The 23,001-nt window shown below is 38.5% G+C and overlaps 1 protein-coding gene across 3 annotated transcripts in view; it reads right to left on the reverse strand.

The window, feature by feature from the left end:
- cacna2d4a (calcium voltage-gated channel auxiliary subunit alpha2delta 4a) overlaps window positions 1-15,765 on the reverse strand; it is a 57,876-nt gene extending 42,111 nt beyond the window's left edge. For all 3 annotated transcript variants that reach the window (XM_087248208.1, XM_087248209.1, XM_087248207.1), the window contains exons 1-11: window positions 15,273-15,765; window positions 13,214-13,295; window positions 11,161-11,277; window positions 10,978-11,037; window positions 10,725-10,887; window positions 10,520-10,651; window positions 10,178-10,238; window positions 808-958; window positions 438-512; window positions 259-348; window positions 67-180 (exon numbers count right to left, since the gene is read on the reverse strand). In XM_087248208.1, coding sequence (XP_087104334.1) covers window positions 67-180; window positions 259-348; window positions 438-512; window positions 808-958; window positions 10,178-10,238; window positions 10,520-10,651; window positions 10,725-10,887; window positions 10,978-11,037; window positions 11,161-11,277; window positions 13,214-13,295; window positions 15,273-15,379 — 1,152 coding nt within the window. In that variant the 5' untranslated portion in view covers window positions 15,380-15,765. The remainder of the gene's footprint in view (window positions 1-66; window positions 181-258; window positions 349-437; window positions 513-807; window positions 959-10,177; window positions 10,239-10,519; window positions 10,652-10,724; window positions 10,888-10,977; window positions 11,038-11,160; window positions 11,278-13,213; window positions 13,296-15,272) is intronic.
- Window positions 15,766-23,001: the final 7,236 nt, after the last annotated feature.

The raw sequence follows: 23,001 nt of genomic DNA on the forward strand, positions 1-23,001 counted from the left end.
AGATTGTGCGCTCACGTAAAGCGTGTATCCATAGTGATTCTGTGTATGTTTGTGTGCTTTCTGTACCTTGCGATCTGGCCAATTGAACTCCTCAAACACCTGCTGGAAATCCTCCATGGCTCCATCAGTGATCAGCATGATAGCCTGATTACATAAACTACCCCTGCCTTCTGCTGCTGCCTACGCACACAGATTTTTATTATATCAATGTTTCCATACAGATATTCATACGTCCCTCAAACACTAAGCCATACTTACCTCATTCAGAATCTTAAAGGACTCTTTCATGGCTTTCTTCACCTTTCCTTCACCTTTTACCTGCAACTCCTGCACCAAAAGCTTAAAGTGCTAGACAGAAATAGGATAAATTAATGCAAATATTAAAATCAGAGCTGGCAAATGAATTCATCTCACTGTGGAGTTTGAGAAAGCGTTACCTCACGGTTATCCAGATCAGCTTGTACCAGTGTGCCTTTAAAACAGGGCTCTACATATTGGACATAATCACTGTACTGTAAATAGAGAAAATACTGAGTATTAAGATAGTAATGGAAGAATTTGTATTGCTTGCTTTGTTGTAGCGCACAGGTGTCAAACACAGTTCCTGGAGGGCCAAAGCTCTGCACAGTTTAGTTTAAAAAAAATACACCTGATCAAACTAATTGAATTCTTCAGGGTCGTTTGAAAACAATAGGTTTGTTCAAGCAGGGTTGAAACTAAACTGTGCAGGGCTGCGGTCCTCCAGGAACTAGGTTTGACACCCCTGCTGCAGCATATTAGGTCTGGATGCAGGGTTTCTGTTCTTACCGCAATGACGTTGACAAAGTCGTTTTCGCCTAGTGTGTCTAGAATGGTGTTGATGGTGTGTTTTGCGATGGTGAGTCTCAAACCCTTCATACTCCCGCTGATGTCCACAGCGATAATGATGTCTTTAGGAGATGTGGCTGCTTGAATGTACCTGAGCATGAAAAAAAAAAAGAAATGCCCTTTTAAATTTAAAAGTATGATACTGTCAGACTGTTTAACAGGACAAATGTTCCAATCAGTACCTCTATTACTTATTTATTTATTTCATAATATATTTATATATGTTCCAATCAGTCCATTTATTGCATAACTCTAAAATTTCACACTTTTTTCCCCATAACATATATTGCAGCATCACATTTTCACATTCTAAACTTTTTGAGAATCTACTTTTTTTGTAATTGGCCAGATGATCGCTTTAAAGTGCATGTAGAGTGGATTTGATTTCTTAATGCGCAAAACAGTACCTTCTTGACATGACAACAATAAAAACCAAACTCTTTCAGGCCCTATTGTTAGTTCACCCCCCCAAAAATTACAATTCTTATTAATTAACATTGTGCTTTTTCAAACCTCTGAGAATTTTATTCATCATAAGAACACAAATTAGGATATTGTACAAAGTGGTTAAACTTACAAACTAAAGTTCAACAGCTTTCTTGAAAATGTAAGTCAACTCAACTTAGAGAGATTCTTTGTTTCAACTTAAGATGTTGAGTTTTAGTTAAATATATTGTAAACCTCAATATAATTGTCACGGGTGGCAAGGAGGACCCAAATGCAGAATTGACAAGAGAACACAAGGTTTATTTTCAGGAGGTAAACAAGGCTATGCAGGAGGACAGTCAATAGTGCAGGACGATTTCAGGAGAACAGGCTGGTGAGGGGAGGAGACTCAGGACTTCAGGATGATACATAGGGAAGTGTCTTAAGAGGGTAACACAGGCTGGTCAGGAAAGGGGAATTCCAAATTTCAGGCCAAGCAGTCAAAAGGTAGCTAGCCGAACCTCTGGTTAGGGACAGGGGTGGCAAACAGATCGATCATCAAGGGAAGGGGATCCACAACCAGCGATGACTCAGGAGGGAAGTGAGACAAGCAACACAACAGGACTAGACGGCTGGGGAAACAAGAAAATTAAAAAGAAGAGCAAGGAAAAAACTAACTAGAACTAAGTAAATATGAAAAATAATTAAGAGGGGAAATAAGAGCTCGAAAAACAAAATGAAACTACTGAAACTTAAACAAAAGGCTTAAAGAAATAAGCTATAACTAGAAATAAAACAGAAAGCAAAACACAGGAACAGGAATTTAAAAAAATAAAGAATTAACTAAAGACTAGGGCTAGACTGAGGCTAAGGATCACAAAAATAGCAAAATGAAAACTTGAAATTAGTCTTGAGCAGAAACAGAAATAAATTTGAAAATGACAGCAACCTTATTGAAAGAAAAAAAAATTATAAATAAATTAACCGAATCAAAAGGATAAATTAATTCAAGATAAAGATCAAAAAGACTTGTACTAGACTAGACAAAGGAAACAAAACTAGACTATATGGAAAAAACCTCTATCATGCACTAAACGATATAAGCTAGACAAGCACACGAAAGATAGCATGACGAACCGGCAAAGACAAGTGGAAAATGAACTCAATATAAAGGGAGTAGATAGCACAAGGAACAGGTGAACATAATTAGACAAACAAGGACTAAACAAGGGGGCGAGGCATAGGAAAACAAGGAGGCAGGACAAGAGGAGCACATGGCCAACACAACAAAAGAGACAACCATGTGCTAATACACAAAACAAACAAAGAGACATTAAACACAGACAGGAGTGACAGGGCTGTAAGGGCTGGATCCTGACAGTACCCTCCCCCGAACGGACGCCTCCAGGCGTCCAATCTAGGCAGAGGCAAGGGATGTAACAACAACTGGGAAAGGGGGTGGGAAAGAAAGCTTGAAGGACTGGAGAGAGCTGGAAACACAGGGGGTAACAACTGGGAGGGAGAGTGGGGAGCAAGACCTGGGTAGACTGGAAAAACTGGAGGTGCTGCTGGACGGGGAGGAAACAGTCCTGGGAAGTTGTTTTGGGGCAACCAGGGAGGTGCAGATCTTTGGAAACCACTAGAGCTTGTCAACACAGAGGGGGGGATGGGGGGGATAGGAAAAGTCGAAGCTCCTTTAGATACATTCAGTCTCTTAGTGTGGAAAACCTTGGGACGGGGCCTAGGGTCTGGGTTTAATTTGGGTTTGCCCTTCAGAGCTGCAGGCACAGGTTTCAGGATTGACCTAGAGCCCACTTGGACTGGTAAAGCTGGCTGAGGTGCCAAATCTGTAAAGACCTCCAATGCTGTGGGAACTGGAACAGGGGCTAAATCCGAGGCGTACTCCAAGGCAGTCAGGACAGGCTCAGGGTCTTTATCTGATATACCCTCCAGGGCTGCAGATACTGGATTAGATGTCAATTCTGTAAGGGTTTCTGGAGTTGCAGGGACAGTTACATGGGTTGAATCCGAGATCTCATCTGAAGCCACGTGTAAAGGCTGAGTGGCAGAATCTGAGGAGCACCCCAGTACTGATGAAGCTGGAAAAGGGTATGGGTCCATGATCCCCTCCAGGGTTGCAGGAATCCGCATAGGAGCTAAACTATTTATATCCTTCACAGCTACATAAACTGAGTTAGGGGCTAACTTTGAAGGATCTTTAGTCCAGGTTGAGGACCAGGGTAGAGCCGGAGGAACAATACAGAGAGGATCCACAGGAATAGGTAGGACAGGGGTCTTGAGTGGGACAGGAATGGAAGAGTGCAAATGAACTTGAGGCCTGTGAGGAGCCGGCAAGGCTGGAGGCCTGTGGGGAGCCAGCTGGGCTGGAGGCCTGTGGGGAGCCGGCAGGGCTGGAGCCATCAGGACAGGAGGCCTGAGGGGAGCCGGCAGGGCTGGAGCCGGCTGGACAGGAGGCCTGAGGGGAGCCGGCAGGGCTGGAGCCGGCTGGTCAGGAGGCCCGTGGGGAGCCGGCTGGTCAGGAGGCCCGTGGGGAGCCGGCTGGTCAGGAGGCTCGTGGGGAGCTGGCTGGTCTGGGAGCCGGGCTGGGGCCGGCAGGGCTAGGCATCTGTGTGGTGCCGGTAGGGCAAGGGGTCGGAACGGGACTGCCACTGAGCTGCGCTCTGGGGCTGGAGCCGACACTGGCGGGCGCTCTGGGGCTGGAGCCGACACTGGCGGGCGCTCTGGGGCTGGAGCCGACACTGGCGGGCGCTCTGGGGCAGGAGCCGACACTGGCGGGCGCTCTGGGGCAGGAGCCGACACTGGCGGGCGCTCTGGGGCAGGAGCCGACACTGGCGGGCGCTCTGGGGCAGGAGCCGACACTGGCGGGCGCTCTGGGGCAGGAGCCGACACTGGCGGGCGCTCTGGGGCAGGAGCCGACACTGGCAGGCGCTCTGGGGCAGGAGCCGACACTGGCGGGCGCTCTGGGGCAGTAGCCGACACTGGCGGGCGCTCTGGGGCAGGAGCCGACACTGGCGGGCGCTCTGGGGCAGGAGCCGACACTGGCGGGCGCTCTGGGGCAGGAGCCGACACTGGCGGGCGCTCTGGGGCAGGAGCCGACACTGGCGGGCGCTCTGGGGCTGGAGCCGACACTGGCGGGCGCTCTGGGGCTGGAGCCGACACTGGCGGGCGCTCTGGGGCTGGAGCCGACACTGGCGGGCGCTCTGGGGCTGGAGCCGACACTGGCGGGTGCTCTGGGGCTGGAGCCGACACTGGCGGGCGCTCTGGGGCTGGAGCCGACACTGGCGGGCGCTCTGGGGCTGGAGCCGACACTGTCTTCAAGCGAAGGGCTCTGGCCTCCCTGGCACGAGCTCTCCTACCCGTACGCCTCCCAGGGCGGGAGGTTGACGGGTCTTTCACATCTTGGGTTGCTTGGGCAGGCACAAACAAAGAGCTATCAACACTGGACATGACTGACTGCAATGTAACTGGGTCAGACTTAACAGACATGAAATCAGACGTTGACTGGGAAACTTCTCTGGAAGTTAAATTGAGTTCAAGGGACTTGGTTTCCCCAGAGGCAGTTGTGGTGGATTCAGTTGACTCAACAATAGGAATCCGTTCAGAGGACACCCTGGGGCAGGCAGCAACTTGGGTAACCTGCTTCCTCTTGATTCTCCGTTTCACAGTGGGAGCCGGAAGATCATGGTGGTTTTGATTTGAGGAGGGAGGGATGGTAGGGTGGTCACTGCTAACATCATCAGGAGGATTTAGGATTTGCCAGTCCTTACGATAATGAACATAATCAGAGAAGTCCCAGAAATTTAGAATTTGTAATTGCTCCATCTCCCACTCTGGCAAAGGGTCATCTAGGGAGCGGTTAAAGGCCTTCTTGAGAGCACAGTCATCATAGTCGAGGCCCCTGGCCATGGTCCAGAAAAATTGGGCAAATGCCCGAGGTTCCAGACCCTGCTGGCGAAGCTGAGCCAGTCCCCGCTTGAGGGCCAATCTCCCTTCCTTAGTGGTGGGACGGACAATAGTGATGCTCATTCTGCTGGGTTCTTGTTTGGCCGGTTCGTACTGTCACGGGTGGCAAGGAGGACCCAAATGCAGAATTGACAAGAGAACACAAGGTTTATTTTCAGGAGGTAAACAAGGCTATGCAGGAGGACAGTCAATAGTGCAGGACGATTTCAGGAGAACAGGCTGGTGAGGGGAGGAGACTCAGGACTTCAGGATGATACATAGGGAAGTGTCTTAAGAGGGTAACACAGGCTGGTCAGGAAAGGGGAATTCCAAATTTCAGGCCAAGCAGTCAAAAGGTAGCTAGCCGAACCTCTGGTTAGGGACAGGGGTGGCAAACAGATCGATCATCAAGGGAAGGGGATCCACAACCAGCGATGACTCAGGAGGGAAGTGAGACAAGCAACACAACAGGACTAGACGGCTGGGGAAACAAGAAAATTAAAAAGAAGAGCAAGGAAAAAACTAACTAGAACTAAGTAAATATGAAAAATAATTAAGAGGGGAAATAAGAGCTCGAAAAACAAAATGAAACTACTGAAACTTAAACAAAAGGCTTAAAGAAATAAGCTATAACTAGAAATAAAACAGAAAGCAAAACACAGGAACAGGAATTTAAAAAAATAAAGAATTAACTAAAGACTAGGGCTAGACTGAGGCTAAGGATCACAAAAATAGCAAAATGAAAACTTGAAATTAGTCTTGAGCAGAAACAGAAATAAATTTGAAAATGACAGCAACCTTATTGAAAGAAAAAAAAATTATAAATAAATTAACCGAATCAAAAGGATAAATTAATTCAAGATAAAGATCAAAAAGACTTGTACTAGACTAGACAAAGGAAACAAAACTAGACTATATGGAAAAAACCTCTATCATGCACTAAACGATATAAGCTAGACAAGCACACGAAAGATAGCATGACGAACCGGCAAAGACAAGTGGAAAATGAACTCAATATAAAGGGAGTAGATAGCACAAGGAACAGGTGAACATAATTAGACAAACAAGGACTAAACAAGGGGGCGAGGCATAGGAAAACAAGGAGGCAGGACAAGAGGAGCACATGGCCAACACAACAAAAGAGACAACCATGTGCTAATACACAAAACAAACAAAGAGACATTAAACACAGACAGGAGTGACAGGGCTGTAAGGGCTGGATCCTGACAATAATAAGTTGAAACAAAGAATCTTTTTAAGTTGAGTTGACTCACATTTTCAAGGCAGCTGGTGAACTTGAGTTTTACAGTGTAGATTAAATTGTGAATGCGTGCCCTCAGTGCTTTCCACGGGTTTGAAATATACTTGCGGTGGTAGCCGGATTGAAACACACCATTTACCCACATGAGTTATAACGTTTGTTATATGCGAAAAACAAAACATAATTTAATATTTAACAATAATTTTATATATTATGACACTGTTATACACACACACAGTGGGTTAATGTAAAAAAAAATGTTGAAATAAAAAATACATTCACTATATCTCTTATACTTTTTTGCTATTCAGGAGCCATGAGCACCCACTGACAGGTGAAATGGGCTTCTCTCTCTTTCAAGTTCAAAGCAAACTTGAATGCCAAAGCATTTTACATATGTATATAGAATAGCCTATATGTAATATATTAACGTCATCAAATTAAACAAATAATCAGCAAATGAGGAATAAATTACTATTTATTAAAAGGGATAAAAACAGACAATATCTCTAAAAGTGACCATAGTTACATGTTAAAACGTGTTTATCATTTAAATACGGCAAATGTGTTTAACCATTACTAATGGTGTACATATATTTTACAGCCAGTTTAGATCAGTCATTTGTCCTCTTTGAGTTTATAGTAAAGTTTTTCTGAGTAGCTTAGAGTAGTTTCAGCTGTGAAGCCAAGCAAACATTGGCTTAAAAAAAGGTAATGAAAAAAAGCATACAAGCTTTGAAAAGCAGAAACAAAAGTTGACCCGGACTTTTTAGGAGATTTAGAAAACCGGCCGGATAAATTTTCCAAAAAAGGCATGTCTCTGTGGATCTGTGGGTCACCTGTGGGAGTGTGGTCTTGTGCACACAGAATGAAACAGGTAAACGAGAGAAGATTTTCCACTACTTAAATGATGGAGGATGCTGTTATTGGTTATATTGGGTGGATACAAAAAAGTTTAAAAGCATGTTAAAAATAGTAAAAAAAAATGTGTCACTAAAAATACTTTGGCGGCCGTTATTATACCTGGGCGGTCCAATCAATTAAAGTCTATATGTGGGAAGTGCCCTATACTGACACTAAGGAGAAAAACTGCTTAATAAAGTCGTTATTTTTGTTTTATGTGCACACAAAGTATTCCCCTAGCTTTATAAAATTCCTGATTAAAACACTGAAGACAGATAGACTTTTTTGTGTTCACTTTGAGTTAGTCTGAATGTAATAAAAAATGTCTTAATTAATAACATAATTTTATACTATTTTCATGTTTGAGTGAATTAACCTTTTAGTTATAACTACTGGTAAAAGATATTAAGGGGGAGGTTGTAGTAAATCAATATTACTCAACCACGTTTTTGGAGGACCACCAGTTCTGCACATTTTCTCTTTAACCAAACACACAGGATTGAGATCATCAACTCATTCGCAGAGACTGAAAGACCTGTAATGGGTGTGACAGACAAAGGAGAGATCCAAAAGATGTAGTGTTGGTGGTCCTCCAGTAATGTGGTTGAGAAACACTGTAGTAGATGGTGTTTATGGGAGATCAGTAAAGATTATTGACTGGTATTATTCGTTGTCAAGCTAAAATTGAAGAATAAAATTATACATAACTAAAATAACCCCAGGTCAAATGACCACTGACAAACAGTCAGGCCCTTTCACAGCAATAATTGGTCAACCGGATAACAGTGTGTGAAATCTCATCTGCGTAATGTTCTGAGAGAAGCAAGTAATGAGATCACAACAAGAAGGTGAGAGAGAGACTGAAATTTGAGACTAAACATTAAAGCAATAGTCAAATACGCACAGTTTTATTAGCTGACTTGTGTTTATTTAACTAACTTGTGTTGCAGAACTAATCAGACTATATATACTCAGCAATGTGATTACTGTAGTTGTTCAGATAAAAGAATGTAGCACGAGACAACGGGTCGTTCGTTGCGTTCGTTACTGCTAAAGAGATTGCGTGCATTAGCTGTAATAGCATTAGTCCTGGCAGAAGGCGTTTGAGAGACTGGACAGATGTAACAGTCAGTCACGGAAAGGAATCAAGATTAAAATTGTTCATTTAGATCAGACCTGCTGGTCTTTGACTACAGCCAAAACACTAATCTGAATGCTCTCAAGAATCTTTGAGAGGCAAAAAGATTGAGGCATCCAACAGTTCTAACTGTTCATGACAACTCAGCTCTTAAAAATAAGGGTTCCAGAAAGGTCTTTTTGCAGTAGTTCCAAAAAAGGGGAATTCGATTACTTGTTTATTTAACTACCTTTTGTTGTAGAAGTGTTCAGATTATTTACTCAGCAAAGTTATTACTTTTACGATAATAAGTTACAATAATTATTTTGGAACCTTCAGTGCTAAAAAAAAAAAACTATTTTAGTAATGGTTACCGTAAATTTAAATGCTGCCAATCACATCCCGATATTAATGTTTAAGTGTGTACACTACCCTTCAAAAGTTTTCTTTTTATTTGTATGTAAATATAAGGTTCTTATAAATAGAAATATGGCAAAATATTATTATTTTAAAGATTTTTGGGGGCATTTTGGCATTATTTGACAGGACAGTAGAATGACAAGAAGTGAAACGGGAGAGAGAGGGATAGGATCAGGAACAGTCCACAAGCTGTGATAATATTATTATAACTTAAAGCTTTTTTAACATAACCTATTCCTGCAATGACATCAATGTAAAATGGTCCCAGTCTTGCTAAAGCAAAAGTGCTAATTTGGTCTCCAGAAAACATTTCTTTGTTGTCAGTGATGGAAACATGACTATCTTTGAGGAAAGCTTAACATTTTGTAGGACAGTGTTGCCAGATAGTGTTGCCAGATAAAGCTGACCTTTTCTAGCCAGTAGTTCAAAAAATATTAGATAAATATTTTATTTAATTTTAATTTATTTAAATTGAAATTAACCTAGTCACTTTAACAGAACTTTTAACCATACAGCAACCAACACCAGCAGTCACAGAACCACAACATAACCGGATAACATCAAAATACTGCCCCCCCCCCCCCCCCCCCTCCCCAGTACCTGTTAGAGTATATTTTACTTTCAAAATGGGGTATAATTTCATCCTGTTTGGCAATTTAAATTATTTTAAACATAATTAGGCGCATCAGACAACGCTTCTATGTTTGTTCTTGCTGTCTTGTTCTATTGGATAAAATGATCGTTAAACGTGTCATGATAAACCGCTGTGAGTTTAATTGCAGGTGATGCGTGATGTATGTGTACGTGAAGGGGAGTCTGATTTTGATATAACTTTCCTTCACCTCCTCTTGCTGGTGGGCCCACGTGGTTTGCGCAATGCACTGGTCACTACTTACTGAATGGAATAGAAGCACACAGTTATGTTTTGTTGAATAAGTTGCATAAAAAAGTTGTTTCAAAACCACCCAAATTTTGTCAACTCGCCAATGTCATTTTTTTACCTGCACAATCAAATTCAAAACCGCTCAATAGGGTGAAAAACCCCCTAATCTGGCAAGACTGTTGTGGGATTGCAATAGGATATATTTGAAATAAATGCAACAATGTAAATGTATTTTCAGTCACTTTTGTTCATTTTAAAATATTCTAGCTGAAAAAGTATTAACTCTTACCCATAAATTTTGAAAGAGGTTTTGAATAGTAAAGTGACAAAGACTTACCAGTTGCGATTCCTTCCATCAAAAGTGACAACTCCATTTTCATCAGGTGTCCACTTAATACCTTAGAAAAAATATATAAAAATATTTCCTTTAGAGAGAATTCTTGTTTGATGCGGAGAGCCTGAGTTTTTTGGTTTGGTTTCTGTGTGTGTACTCAGAAGACATGATGATGAATGAGAGAGGCAGATAGAAAAGCCTGAGTCACTGTCACCAGTAATTACACCAGTAATTACACTTTGTCAATCAGACTCTCAGCTCTCTGTGTGTGAATGAGCAAATGTACATGTTTGGTACACTGCACTGGTGAATTTGAAGTGGTAAGGCTGTTTTTGTTCTGATTACCTGGGTAAAGTCTAAAGAATCCAGTTGAACTGCCGAAGTACTGCCAGGTTAGAGTCGGGTCCTTCTCAAAGTTACTGATAAATATGTCATTCAGTGCTTCTGACATAAACACCCCGTTCAGGATATCAGGATCTAAGTGACAAGGAAAGATTAGCTTTATGTTCAGTTCCTAATTAAGGGGTAAAATATCACTTATGGCACGTACCTTTGTTATAAACATTTGTGGGCACTTGTACGACGCTTTGCTGCGTATTGACAGGCAGATTGTTGAAGTGTTCATTCTCCTCCAAAGGAAATTCACCCCCCAGCTCTATGTTGTTTCCATCTTCATTTAATGTGTTAATCAACATGGAATTGTAGTAGTCAAACTGCAAAAGTAAAAGCAGGAAAAATTAAATGTATAATAATAAATGAATGGAGGTGAGGGAGATCGATCGAAGGACTGCTGGATAACTCACCTCTAATGTGGCATTAAATTCATGATAAAAATCTGCGTCTTCTGCTGTCTCTGCCATTCTCTATAAATGACATGAAATAAAAAAAAATTTAAATCACTCTTATATTAAAAAAAGCTTTCAACAAATAAACGAAATGATTATTTAGTGCAATAGTAATTATTACAAAACATTGAAATATCTGACCTTAACTGATTTCATTTTTCTGCCCAGCATGTTCTCCATTTCCTCAGCAAATTCCTTCACCATTTTTAAACCATCGATCTCCTCCATCTTGACGATGGGTTCCACTTCTTTATATTTCTATAGGCGCACAAACATGCACACACAAATTTACTTAAGACAACAATATAATTTTTTAATTTAAAAAAGCTAATTATAATTATTATACGGTCGATTAAATATCTGTACCTTTCTCCCAAAATAATTTTTTTGATATCTCCTTAGATTTCAAGTCACATAAGGAGAATATTTTGTCAAATTTAAAAAGGTGATTTATTGTGCCCATTAAAAAACATGTATCTCAGGTCTCCGCTTAAGTTTGGGTGGAGACAAAAATCACACGTCGTTCACAGGTTTTTTTAAATGCTAATAAACTTCTGTTTCTTGTCCCCTATTAGAAAAGAGTGCTAAGTTAAAAGAAAGTGAAAAGAGAAAAGCTATATATAGGGTTGTAAGGGTGGTAGACAAATATGTGGGGGTGCTAAGAATAGAAAGAATTTTAAAGAATATTATTCTGTTCGTAAAAGTGACATTTATTAAATGTTGAAAAAATGTTCAATTGTTAAATATTTATTACAATTTTAAATAACTGCTTTCTTATTGTATGTAGTTTCACTTGAAGTTATTGAAGTTATTACTCCAGTCAGTATTGCTTTTATTACTATTATCAGGAATAGTAATAGTAATAATAGTAATAAAAATAATTGATATTAGAGTGATTTCTCAAGGATTATGTGACTCTGAAGACTGGAGTTATGAAGCTGAAAAATCATCTTTGAAATCACTGAAATAATTTATTAAACTAAATTATAAACTACTTTAGTAAATAAACAGTTATTTTATAGTGCAATAACGTTTACAAGTTGTACTGTTTTGATTAAATAAATGAGCCTTGGTGAACAGGATAAGCTTATTTTAAAACATTTAAAAAACCTACTGACCCCAAACTTTGTAGCGTTAGTGTATGTTCGGACGATGTAAAAAATCTTCTCGCTTATACCATGCTCTTTCTGTTCTCTGCTTTGCCTCCTTCTGGCAACAACAACTGCTGCAATTCCAAGCGCAACATTTAAGACATGAGGTTTTGTTAAATACTCAATAGTGCATTGAATGATGGTGCAAATATGCATAACTTGATGAGCACAAATGTTAGTAGGGTTGCATGATCCATTTCAATAATTACCTCCCATAAAACCTCAACAAATGCATACTCCGTAAGGTCAGTTGCAAAAGTAGCTGTGTGCCATGCAATTTCTACAAATTTGTGTGGATAATTTAATAACACAACCATTCCTCAGGCATTCACAAACAGTAAATCTCTTTGATTATGTGCTACAGCAAAGGCCAAGTTCTAGATTAATGCTCAGTATCAAAGGTCAGTGAGAGCAGAAGCTCAATTTGTGCCCAAAGCAGTGCGACCTGCTCTCCACCTACAGGCCATTGGAACAGGAGGTCAGATGGGGATAATCCACCTCCACACAACACTGTTAGAGTACTGGGCTTTATTCTGAGCTAAGATTAGATGCACAAAAACAAAAAAAGAGAGAAAGAATGGAGGGAGGAGGAGATGCAGCAGTCTGGGAAGGTTAATCCTTTTCCTGCCTCACTGTTTAGGCACATCCTGCTGCCTTGTACTGCACTAATAAAGGCCTTTAAGGTGAAAGAACGCCCACATATTCAGGTCAGACATAAACTAGTTGTTATGTGTCTTTTTGGTAGGCAGATGGGCTGCTTGTAGGCTAGCGCCGGGTCTGGATAACAATACAAAGTAGTGCTAATTAGAGTGTAGTGCAAATTCAAGCAGATGCCAAATAACTGGACACAGCTGTGTGTGACATTTACCAGTGGTTAGACACAGCGATTTATGGAAAAAAAAACCTTCTTACACTGCAGATAATCAGGCAAGATCAGAAATGTGGCACATTTAAATAATAAAACATCAGCTGTAAAACAACATTGCTAAACAGCAGTGGAAGAGTCAGAATTGCTTCAACTTTCACTGTTTCAAAAGACAAACCTTTTGTAAGAGTTGAGCACCTGAGTATCTGTTTGATAAGGCCATAAGCTGTTTTCCAAAGTTATTGGCCCACTGTTGAACCCTGTTCAAAACACAAACAAGGAAATTAGACATTAAATTTTCCTTCTCTTGAGAAATATCACAGCACGTGAGAATAATAGTATAGTTTTAAAAGAGATCCATAAACAAATATATTATTAAGTTACTGACAAAAGCATTTGAGTAGGCACTTTCTCATTTTAGAGAGCTTTTAATTGAGCAACAATTTCTGGTACAGGATGAGTTATCACCATTTTAAGTTAAGCAGTTCAGGGTTTGTATGATTGATTGATTATTTGATTGATTAATTACCAAAAGGCAAACAGTTCAATTATTTTAAAACTAAACTTAAAATTGTTTATGCATATTATAGTGATTTCTTGAGGATCATGTGAAACTGAAAACAATAGTCATGTTTTTGAAAACCCAGCTTTGCCACTAGATTTTTTTTTTTAAATGTCACAAAGATAGAAAACAGTACTTGTTAATATTTTGCAATATTACAGTTTACAGCATTTTGGCATTTCTCAAAAAAGGTAAGCATAAAAGACTTACAAGAACATTACAAATCTTTTAAATAATAGTTTGCGTTAACTATAGCTAAAAATGGATTGACAATTCATTTTAATTTTTGAGGTTCATTGATAACAGCGAGATCCAAATCAAAAGCAGTTCACAATCTTTTTTGTTTATTTGTTCATTAAACTTTTACAGATATAACAAAGTAATTTTACAGAGAAATTTAAACAATTATTATTACAACCCCTACCCACTAAACAAGTTATAGTTACATTTATCTAACAGAGAAAAGAAGAAAAAAATAATAATACCAATGATAACAAAATAAAAAAAAAAAGTAAATAAAATAAATAAATTAAAATACAAAAATAAATTAATAAAAAATAAAACATCTCTACAGAATACACGTATACTTTGATAATCCAATATTATAAAAATTACTCCTCAGGTATTTATACAAAGTACCTAATTAAGTTTGCATTGCAATTGAAAGGCCCTAAGATTTAGATTGACAGTTTGTAGAGATACTGACATGCTCAGAACAAAAAATTCCAAATGGGTCCCATGTTTCAGAAAAAGCCCTATAATTGCCATTTATTGTGAACCTGATTTTTTTCCAAATTGGTGAAGCTCATTGCATCTCGCAACCAGTTGTCAAACCAGTTGTTTCCATAATAACAGAATACAACGTCTTGCTAACAGTATCAAAAATACAAGGGAGTACAGCTCGATAACCCTGCTATATTCCAGGAAAGTCTAAAAAGTGCTATAAGAGGGCATGGTTCGATGTGTATCTTTGTCACAGAAGTGAAACACTTGAAAATTGATAGCCAAAAAGAAGTGATTGATGGACAAAGCCAAAACAAAGGTGTTAAGTCTGTAGGTGCTTGCTTACAGCGATCACATAGGGTCCACGTCTTAAGTTATTTTTAAAAGCAGTTTACAATCTCTCCTGAAAACAGATAATTTCAGGCTGGTGTCATCAGCTGAAGTGAGAGAGAGTGTTGCTAATGAAACAAGGAGGAGCAATTATCTCCTTTTGCTCTGCCATTGCAACTGCTAATGTTCATGTGTTTTCCATAGCGTGACTTTTAGATACTAAATCAGATGTCTGTTCGAGCAGGTTGTGTGTGTGTGTGTGTGTGTGTGTGTGTGTGTGTTTGTGTTTGTGTGTATTTTGAGAGAATGTTGCCAGTGCAGGTTAAGCTTTGGCTTAAAGTACTTTTGGCTGAATTCAAAGAGTAACAGGAGGTGTGCAGGTCATGACCTGCCAGCATTAAGATGAGATTTGGAGACACACTGGAGTTCACAAGGAATCTCTTTGCTTTAAGTACATATATAAGTCTGTGAGGGCAGAGAGCAAGTGTAAGAGATTTTTGTTGTGTTTAATAATGGAGCCCAACAGCTAAAGGGTTCTGTCACATTTTGCAGAAACATTGATGGGGTTGTTGGCATGTGTATTCAGGGTTAAGATAGCTAAACTTGTGTGAACTGGACTCACGTTTCAGGTGATATCCTCATCTGAGCTTGAGTTTGGATGGTCCAGCTTGAACACAGCACCCAGAGCAGTGTGACGCTCCTCATCCTACCCATCAGCCCCTGCCACATGCATAAAATAGCAGGATGTGTGAACTCCAGTTCACTGGCTCCTGAAGATAGACCACGTGTAGTAATCCCAGTTTGGGCTTGATATCAGAATGGGTCCAACAGACACCCTGGACTCGTCAGTGTTTTTGTGTAACACAGAAAACTTTCCAGTTTGCTCTTCTGAAATAATTACATCCAACTCGTCTCTCCCCATTCCTGATCATCCACATGTTCATCTCATCTTTCTGTCAATCGCTTTTCCATTGCTCTTTCTTACTCTGATTTTATGGAGAGCCACCAAGGATGTCTTCCCTCGCTCTGACTGGCCCACTGGAAACTTTTGCGGATCGGACTCTCTCACACTTATGTTCTTACACATCTTATGTTCATCGCAGCTGGGAGGAACTGAAACAGAAGCAGATACTGTACTGCATGCTCACTCACTCAGTTGCCCTCCCCGCTAAGATAATCCACATGGATTACACTCCACTCCCACAGTGGGGGGAGAGGGACAGAGAGGGAGTGATGAACTGTAGAAGATGTAAAGTGGTATGGGTGTGGGGCAGATGTATTGAAATAGACAGATAAAAACAAAAGGGTAAAAGGGTCTCTGTCAAAGGATCACTGGTGTTTCTGGAGACAGCCCTGAGGTCTTGTTTATAAATTTGCCGTATGCACAGCAACGTCCCACGCAAAGGTTATCATCTATAATAAACATACTTGACGGGATGAATATGCACAGTTGTAAATAAATTCTAAGTAAACATATTTATTTCAAATATTGACTTAATTGTACCACTTTAAATCATCATTTGAGCCATTTAACCAAGAAGAGACTTTTAACCAACTTTATCAAAAGTGTTAAAAAAGTGTTTAAAGATTGCATTGAATGTCGTTCACAAGTAGATTCTTGTAGATTACTTTATTTATCAAAATTTGACTGAAAAAAATTCTGAACTTATGACTTTTAAACACCTTGTTTAATTTTAGTTTCACTGTATGGAGGGCGTAGAATAAAGTGGTAAATAAAACTAAGAAAAAAAGCAAAACCATAATAATAATAATAAATTCAATGTATCTGTTTTCTCTCATAAAGGAAACTTTTTATTTGCTTGTAAAACAAATGCATTCAATTCATTTCAAAATTGTTTTATTGACATGACTGTAAATAATACAATATTACCAAAGCTTGAAAAAATAAATATAAAACAAAAAACATATCAAAATAAAGCATAGAAACAAAATATAATAATTCAAACTTAAATAAACAATGAAAGAAATAAAAACGTGAGCATTTTAAACTACAGTGTTTAACATCTAAACACACATAGACAAATGATCACTGTGGTAGACAGTTGGGAAGCATACAGTAATTATACAATAAACCACATTACATACACACGTAAGTGAGTTTATCTACTATCAGGCTGTGGCACATCCACACATATCTGGCAGTCAGTGCTGCTGTCCGTCCCTCTCCTAGAATAATTTTCAGTCATGTTTAGAAAGTTCTTAATGTAGTTTGTGAGTTTGTTGAAACATGTGTCTCGGGTTGGGAAGTGTTGGCAGTATTTGAAGTGTTGGCAGTGAAGGAGAAAGTGCACCTCCGTCTTGATCTCGCCTTTCCTACAGTGAACACGCTCTCCTTGTTCTAAAGATCTCCAGCTCTTTTTGTGTCTGCCGTTCTCTGTGACTGTTCACTGAGCCTATATTTGGTCTGGATCTGCCTCTGCTTTGTGTCTCTAACACTGTGAAGATATTCTTCCAATTCATAATTTGATTTTATTGTCCGATAGAGTTTCAAAGAGCATTCTCTCACTAAACCTATGATTCCCCTAAAAAATTTTCACGCTTAACATTTGCATTCTCTTGTGAAACAAAATTTAATAGTTTAATAATTTTTTATAATTTTTATATTTTTATTTGTAGTTTGTCACTTTTTTTTCTTTTTTTTAAAAGGAATTATTACTTCTCTGCCCAAAGTGCAACATTTTTCATTTTTACTTTACTACATTTACAAAATAAACTTTGTAACTTAATATTTTGTGCTGGAGAAATGGCATCATCCTCTGAGACTCTGTAGTGAAGAAAACTAAATTAAATGAAAAACTTCTAAAATCTGTGAAAGAGCTGATTCTTTGCATTTTACCTGCTTTAAACGGCTAAACTGGTTTGCAAATAAAACTGAACAATTCATTTGGGAAAACTGATTCACTGGTTCAAATCATCTGGTCAGATCAAGTTTCCAATTCATAATTCTACCTCAAAATGAGCCTAGAATAGGTGATCTTAAAATTGAGTGTGTATGAAACTGAACTGTAAAAAAGTAATGCAGACTTTGAGAATTTATTATAATATATTGTATACTATATTCTGCAAGTTGTTGGTTAAGTAAATATGCTGTACATGGTTAAACTATTAAACCCCCCTGTATGAAATGCTTAAAGGTGAACTTTAGCATATTTGTGTATGCATACTTCATATTCATATTTTATTTAAATATTAAAATTTAGCAGTTAACAGTATAACAGTTTTCTCTTTAATTCAATAATTCAATTTTTACTTGTATTATTGTCATTAGACATTCACACAAGTTTTGTTCAGTCTGCAATCTGTCTTCAGCTTCAGTTGTTTAATTACAGGTATTTACTTATCCGACTAATCATTTTTTCATCCAAAAACATGCAGAAGATGCTAGTGGTATAAACTCATTGGATTAAAACTGTGGGACAACATGTAAAAAAAATACCTTGATGCAGACGAGTGTGTGTTGCTTTAATAAGAACAGCATGTGGTTAATTTTGTCCCAAAAATATTTTCTTTTTTTAATATATATATATATAAATAACATGAGCTTTCACTGTTGAACAATTATCCAACTTCCAGTGAAATCTCATTTGACTTTAATGACAGCAGTATGATTTTAATAACAGCTATATCTCTTATCCTGCTTTATTTTAAGCACCATTAAAACAGTCCACATTCTGTTTCTCTATAACACATTTGTACCGGATTGTGAGTGTCAGTGTCCAGATGTCATGCTCTGGATTTCTCCCGCTGACCCAGTTACTGTAGAGAACAGCTTCCATCCTCCAGACAGATACACATACACCTGCATTGAGTGTGTGTTTGCCCTACAGATGGGAGCTGAGGATTTTAGTCCTCTAATATTAAAGGATGACACAGCGAATGAATTTTAGAATGGTGCAATATACACTGAATATGCAAGATATTATATCACAACTATTAAAAAAATTGTAGTTACTTTTTAAATGAAATTAATACTTTAATTGGCAAATGATACACTTAATAATAATAATAATGATAATAACAATAATAATAAATTTAATTTGTGATGCGCTTTTCTCAAACCCAAATTACTATGGAACAATAGAACAACAATAAAAACATAAAATACCAAAATGCAGGAATAGTTAAAAATGTTTGAAATCCTCATAGATTAAAAGCAATACTAGAAAGGTGAGTCTTAAGCAATTTCTTAAAACAGTCCATGGATCTGGCATTCCTGATGATTGTAGGTAAAGCATTATACGCGCGGTAGGAGAATTATCTTCCTCCCATAGTGTTAAATCTGCAGCGAGGCAGAAACATATCCGATGCAAAACATAAACAGTGAAAAGAAGAAGAAACAGTCACCAAATCACAGATGTAACCAGAAGCAGAACCATGAACCGCTTTATATGTTAAAATCAGGGTTTTAAAATCAATGCATGACTTCCTCAGTGGCCTGTGTAGCTTTTGAAGTACAGGGGTAATATGACAGCGTGACGATGTGTGTGTCATTACACATGCAGCTGAGTTTTAAATGTGCTGTAATGTCCTTAGAGAACTAGCTGGTAGACCCACAAAAAGTGAGTTACAGAAATCTAATCGAGTTGTGATAAAGGCATAGACAAGCCTCTCAGCATCAGGTTATAAAAGAAAGGGTTGAATGCGTGCAATGTTCCATAGGTGAAAGAAAGCTGTTTTTGTTAAATGTTTAAAATGGGATTTTAAGATAAGTTGAGCATTAAGAAGTATGCCAAGATTGCGCACCTGCAGAGAAAGTGACAACTGAGAGTTACCAACTAATAGCATAAAATTACTACACATATTAACATTAGAAGGGGTGCCAATCAATAGAATCCCAGTTTTGTAACTGTTTAACTTTGGATAATTTTGCTGCATTCAGGCTTTAATGCCCACCAAACAGGCATTAAGCGTCAACGTTGAAGCAGATAAATTAGGAGTGGTACTAATATAGATCTGTGTTGTCGGAGTAGCAGTGATAACCAATACCATTTTTTTTGCAAGATTTGTCCCAGAGGGAGCATACAAATTCTAAATAAGAGTGAACCAAGTACTGACCCATGGGGGACCCTGTGGCACAGAGGGAATGTCTGTGATCTTAACCACCCGATTAGACGAACTGTGAACGTTCTGAGATAGGAGATAAACTGTTCCAGAGAGGCCAATACAATTTTAAAGCCTGTCCAAAATAATAATAAATGGTCAATATTTTATTTAAAGTACTATTTTATGATTTCCTTCTTTGTTTTGCAAATAAATTCAACATTGGTGAATATAAAAAGCATTCAAAAACACACAAAAAACAAACATATACACGGTCATCTTCAGAAAAATTCAACTTCAGACTTAAACTATGCTCTACTAATCTCTGTAGTACATTTTATGATTTAAACCCAGACTGTATAATCTGCATATAAAAAAGCAACTTACAAAGCATATTGTTTTATGAATCATTATACCATATTTTAACCAGGCAGGCACCTGGTTAGGACTGTTATGAATGATTTCTGATTGTTTTACGTGTATTTATGGTGTTAAGTCTTGGTGCAGTACTCTGTTATCTAAATGTCAGGAAATTAAACTCTACTGATGTCAAACATAAATACTGCAATAAAACCGATGTGTAATTTACAATGGATACAGAAATACCCAGTGGTAAGCACACATGCATGCATTTCTGTATGTAAACAGTTCATAATGTGACTGTGTGAGTGGGATAAACCATATAAATCAGCTGAACCCAACAAGCATGAAGGGTTTTAGTGTCTTTCACCCGTAACTGTAGCACGTGCACTCCTGGCAGCACTCGGCCTGTTGGCATGTTTATTTAGATTAAAAAGCTTATTTGAGATTGCTTACGAATTCATCAGCACTAATGCTTATGGTAGCTCATAAATCCACACAATCAGTTATTAACAGGAGAGATTGGAGGTTGTCTCATTGAGAGGGTTTTTAATCAATTTCAATGACTTTTGCAGTCGTTCTTAATTTCTGGATAAGGATTTCTACTTGCTTTAAGGTAATAAGCCTAGATTTAAAAGATATAATTATTACACTTATTAGTGGGGGGATACAGTAGCTCAGTGGTTAGCACTGTCGCCTAACAGCAAGAAGGTCGCTGGTTCAAGTCCCGGCTAGACCACACATTTCTGTGTGGAGTTTGCATGTTCTCCCTGTGTTTTCATGGGTTTCCCCCACAGTCCTTGCACTAGGTGAATTGATTAAACTAAATTGGTCATAGTGGGTGTGTGTGACAGAGTGTGTATGGATGTTTCCCACTACTAGGTTGCAGCTGGAAGGGTACATGTAAAACATATGCTGGATAAGTTGGCGGTTCATTCCGCTGTGGTGACCCCTGATGAATTAAGGGACTAAGCCGAAGGAAAAACAAATGAATGAATGAATTATTACATTTAATAGTGTACAAATCTTAACAACAAAACAGATTTCAATGTGGCTCAGTATAGGGCAGTCAGGCCCAAAACAGCTTTACTTTTACTTAAATATTATTATAAAGTATCATGCCCAAAATTAGAAAGATTTACAACATCTCTTTAACAACTGCCAGAAATGTTATTAATCTCTGACCTTACTAAAAAGCCAAGAGCGCTTGGGGTTACACAATCCTCATGGCATGTTACACTGCCAATCCAAAGGGTTTAAGGACTGCAGATTTCATTTGTTAAAAATGTAGTAAAATGATACTATTTAAAAACAGTATTACATTTTCTATTAAAAGCTGAATTATCAGCAGCCATTACTTCAGTCTTTGGTTTAAAATGATCTTTCAGAAAATATTATAATATTATGATTTGATAAAACAAACAAACAAAAAAAAAGTTTTTTATTATTTTTTGTCTCTTTTCTTTTAATCAAACAATTATTTGTATTGGTCATGTAAGGGTCATATATTAACTGAACTTCTAATGTTGTGGGTGAGTGCTGTGCATACTAATTAGCATTTTTGCAGAAGTAGATAGATGCGGGTCCAAAATTAAATTCAGCTCTGCAGAAACTTCCTGTCTGAAGAGAGGTGTTAAAACTGAACACAGAACACAGAAAGATGTATACTTTGTTGTTGGGCAGAGAATTCATAGAAAAAGAGGAAGTATGCCGAAGGGGCGGCCAATGGAGGACTGAACAATGACTGACAAGTGACGTTACACCAAAACTCCACCTGTTAAGATCGGTGGTGTATATATGCTGAAGTCAGGAAATATATGTTAGTTGCGAACCTCTTGAATGTAATTCTTGTATTGCATTGGGGTAATGTAACCCAGAGCTCTGTCATCGATTTATTCATTTGTATCCAATAAATTGTTACGATTTTTGACATTGAAGAAAAACCTCTCCAGACCTTTTCTCTTGAACACGCATGGAATTGGCTTGATATTCCAACAGCTGCCATTTCATATTTTTATAGAAACTGCGATTGTTTCATTTATTCATTCATTTTCCTTCGGCTTGGTCCTTTTTATTCATCAGGGGTCACTGCAGTCAAATGAACTGCCAACTTATCCAGCATATGTTTTACATAGTGGATGCCCTTCCAGCTGCAACCCAGTAAACACCCATACACACTCTCATTCACAAACAAACTATGGCAAATTTAATTTATTCAATTCACCTATAGTGCATGTTTTTGAACCGTTGGGAAAACTGGAGCACCCAGAGGAAACCCATGCCAACACGGGGAAAACGTGCAAATTCCACACAGAACTGCTAACTTATCCAACCGGGACTCAAAACAGCAACTCTCTTGCAGTAAGGCGACAGTGCTAAGAACTGAGCCACCGTGTCGCCTCTGTGATTGTTTCAATTATAGGTTTATTTGAGTCTACAGATTGTGAAATTTGAAACATTTTAGAAGTTTTAATGTCACTTTTGATCAGTTGAAGCTGTCCTTGGGAAGTACTATTACAATGTTATTAAGTCTTCATATTGTAGCAATTCTGATATATATTTTGACAAACGCAATACTGAAGACTCATGTTTCCGCACATTTCTTCAACTAATTGTTTGAATTACTGTGGGCAATACAACGTGGCATCCCTCTGCCATCTGTACACTCATTCATTCGTTCATTTTCTTTTCGGCTTAGTCCCTTTTATTAATCAGGGATCACCACAGAGGAATGAAACTCGTTCTGTACACTGTAACAGGTAAAAAGAGTCTTTGAAGTAATATCATGCATATTAATAAAGTTGCGTCTTGTTCACAATAGAGCATGCTGATTGATTTGAACCAAGTCTTTCTCATGAACTAATGAACATATGTGCTAAAACTCAATGGCGTCACTTTGTACAGGCCAGTACAGACAGGCAATCTCCACG

Source organism: Danio rerio, chromosome 4, assembly GCF_052040795.2.
Source record: "Danio rerio strain M-AB ecotype USA chromosome 4, GRCz13ab, whole genome shotgun sequence".
Taxonomy (NCBI): Eukaryota; Metazoa; Chordata; class Actinopteri; order Cypriniformes; family Danionidae; genus Danio; species Danio rerio.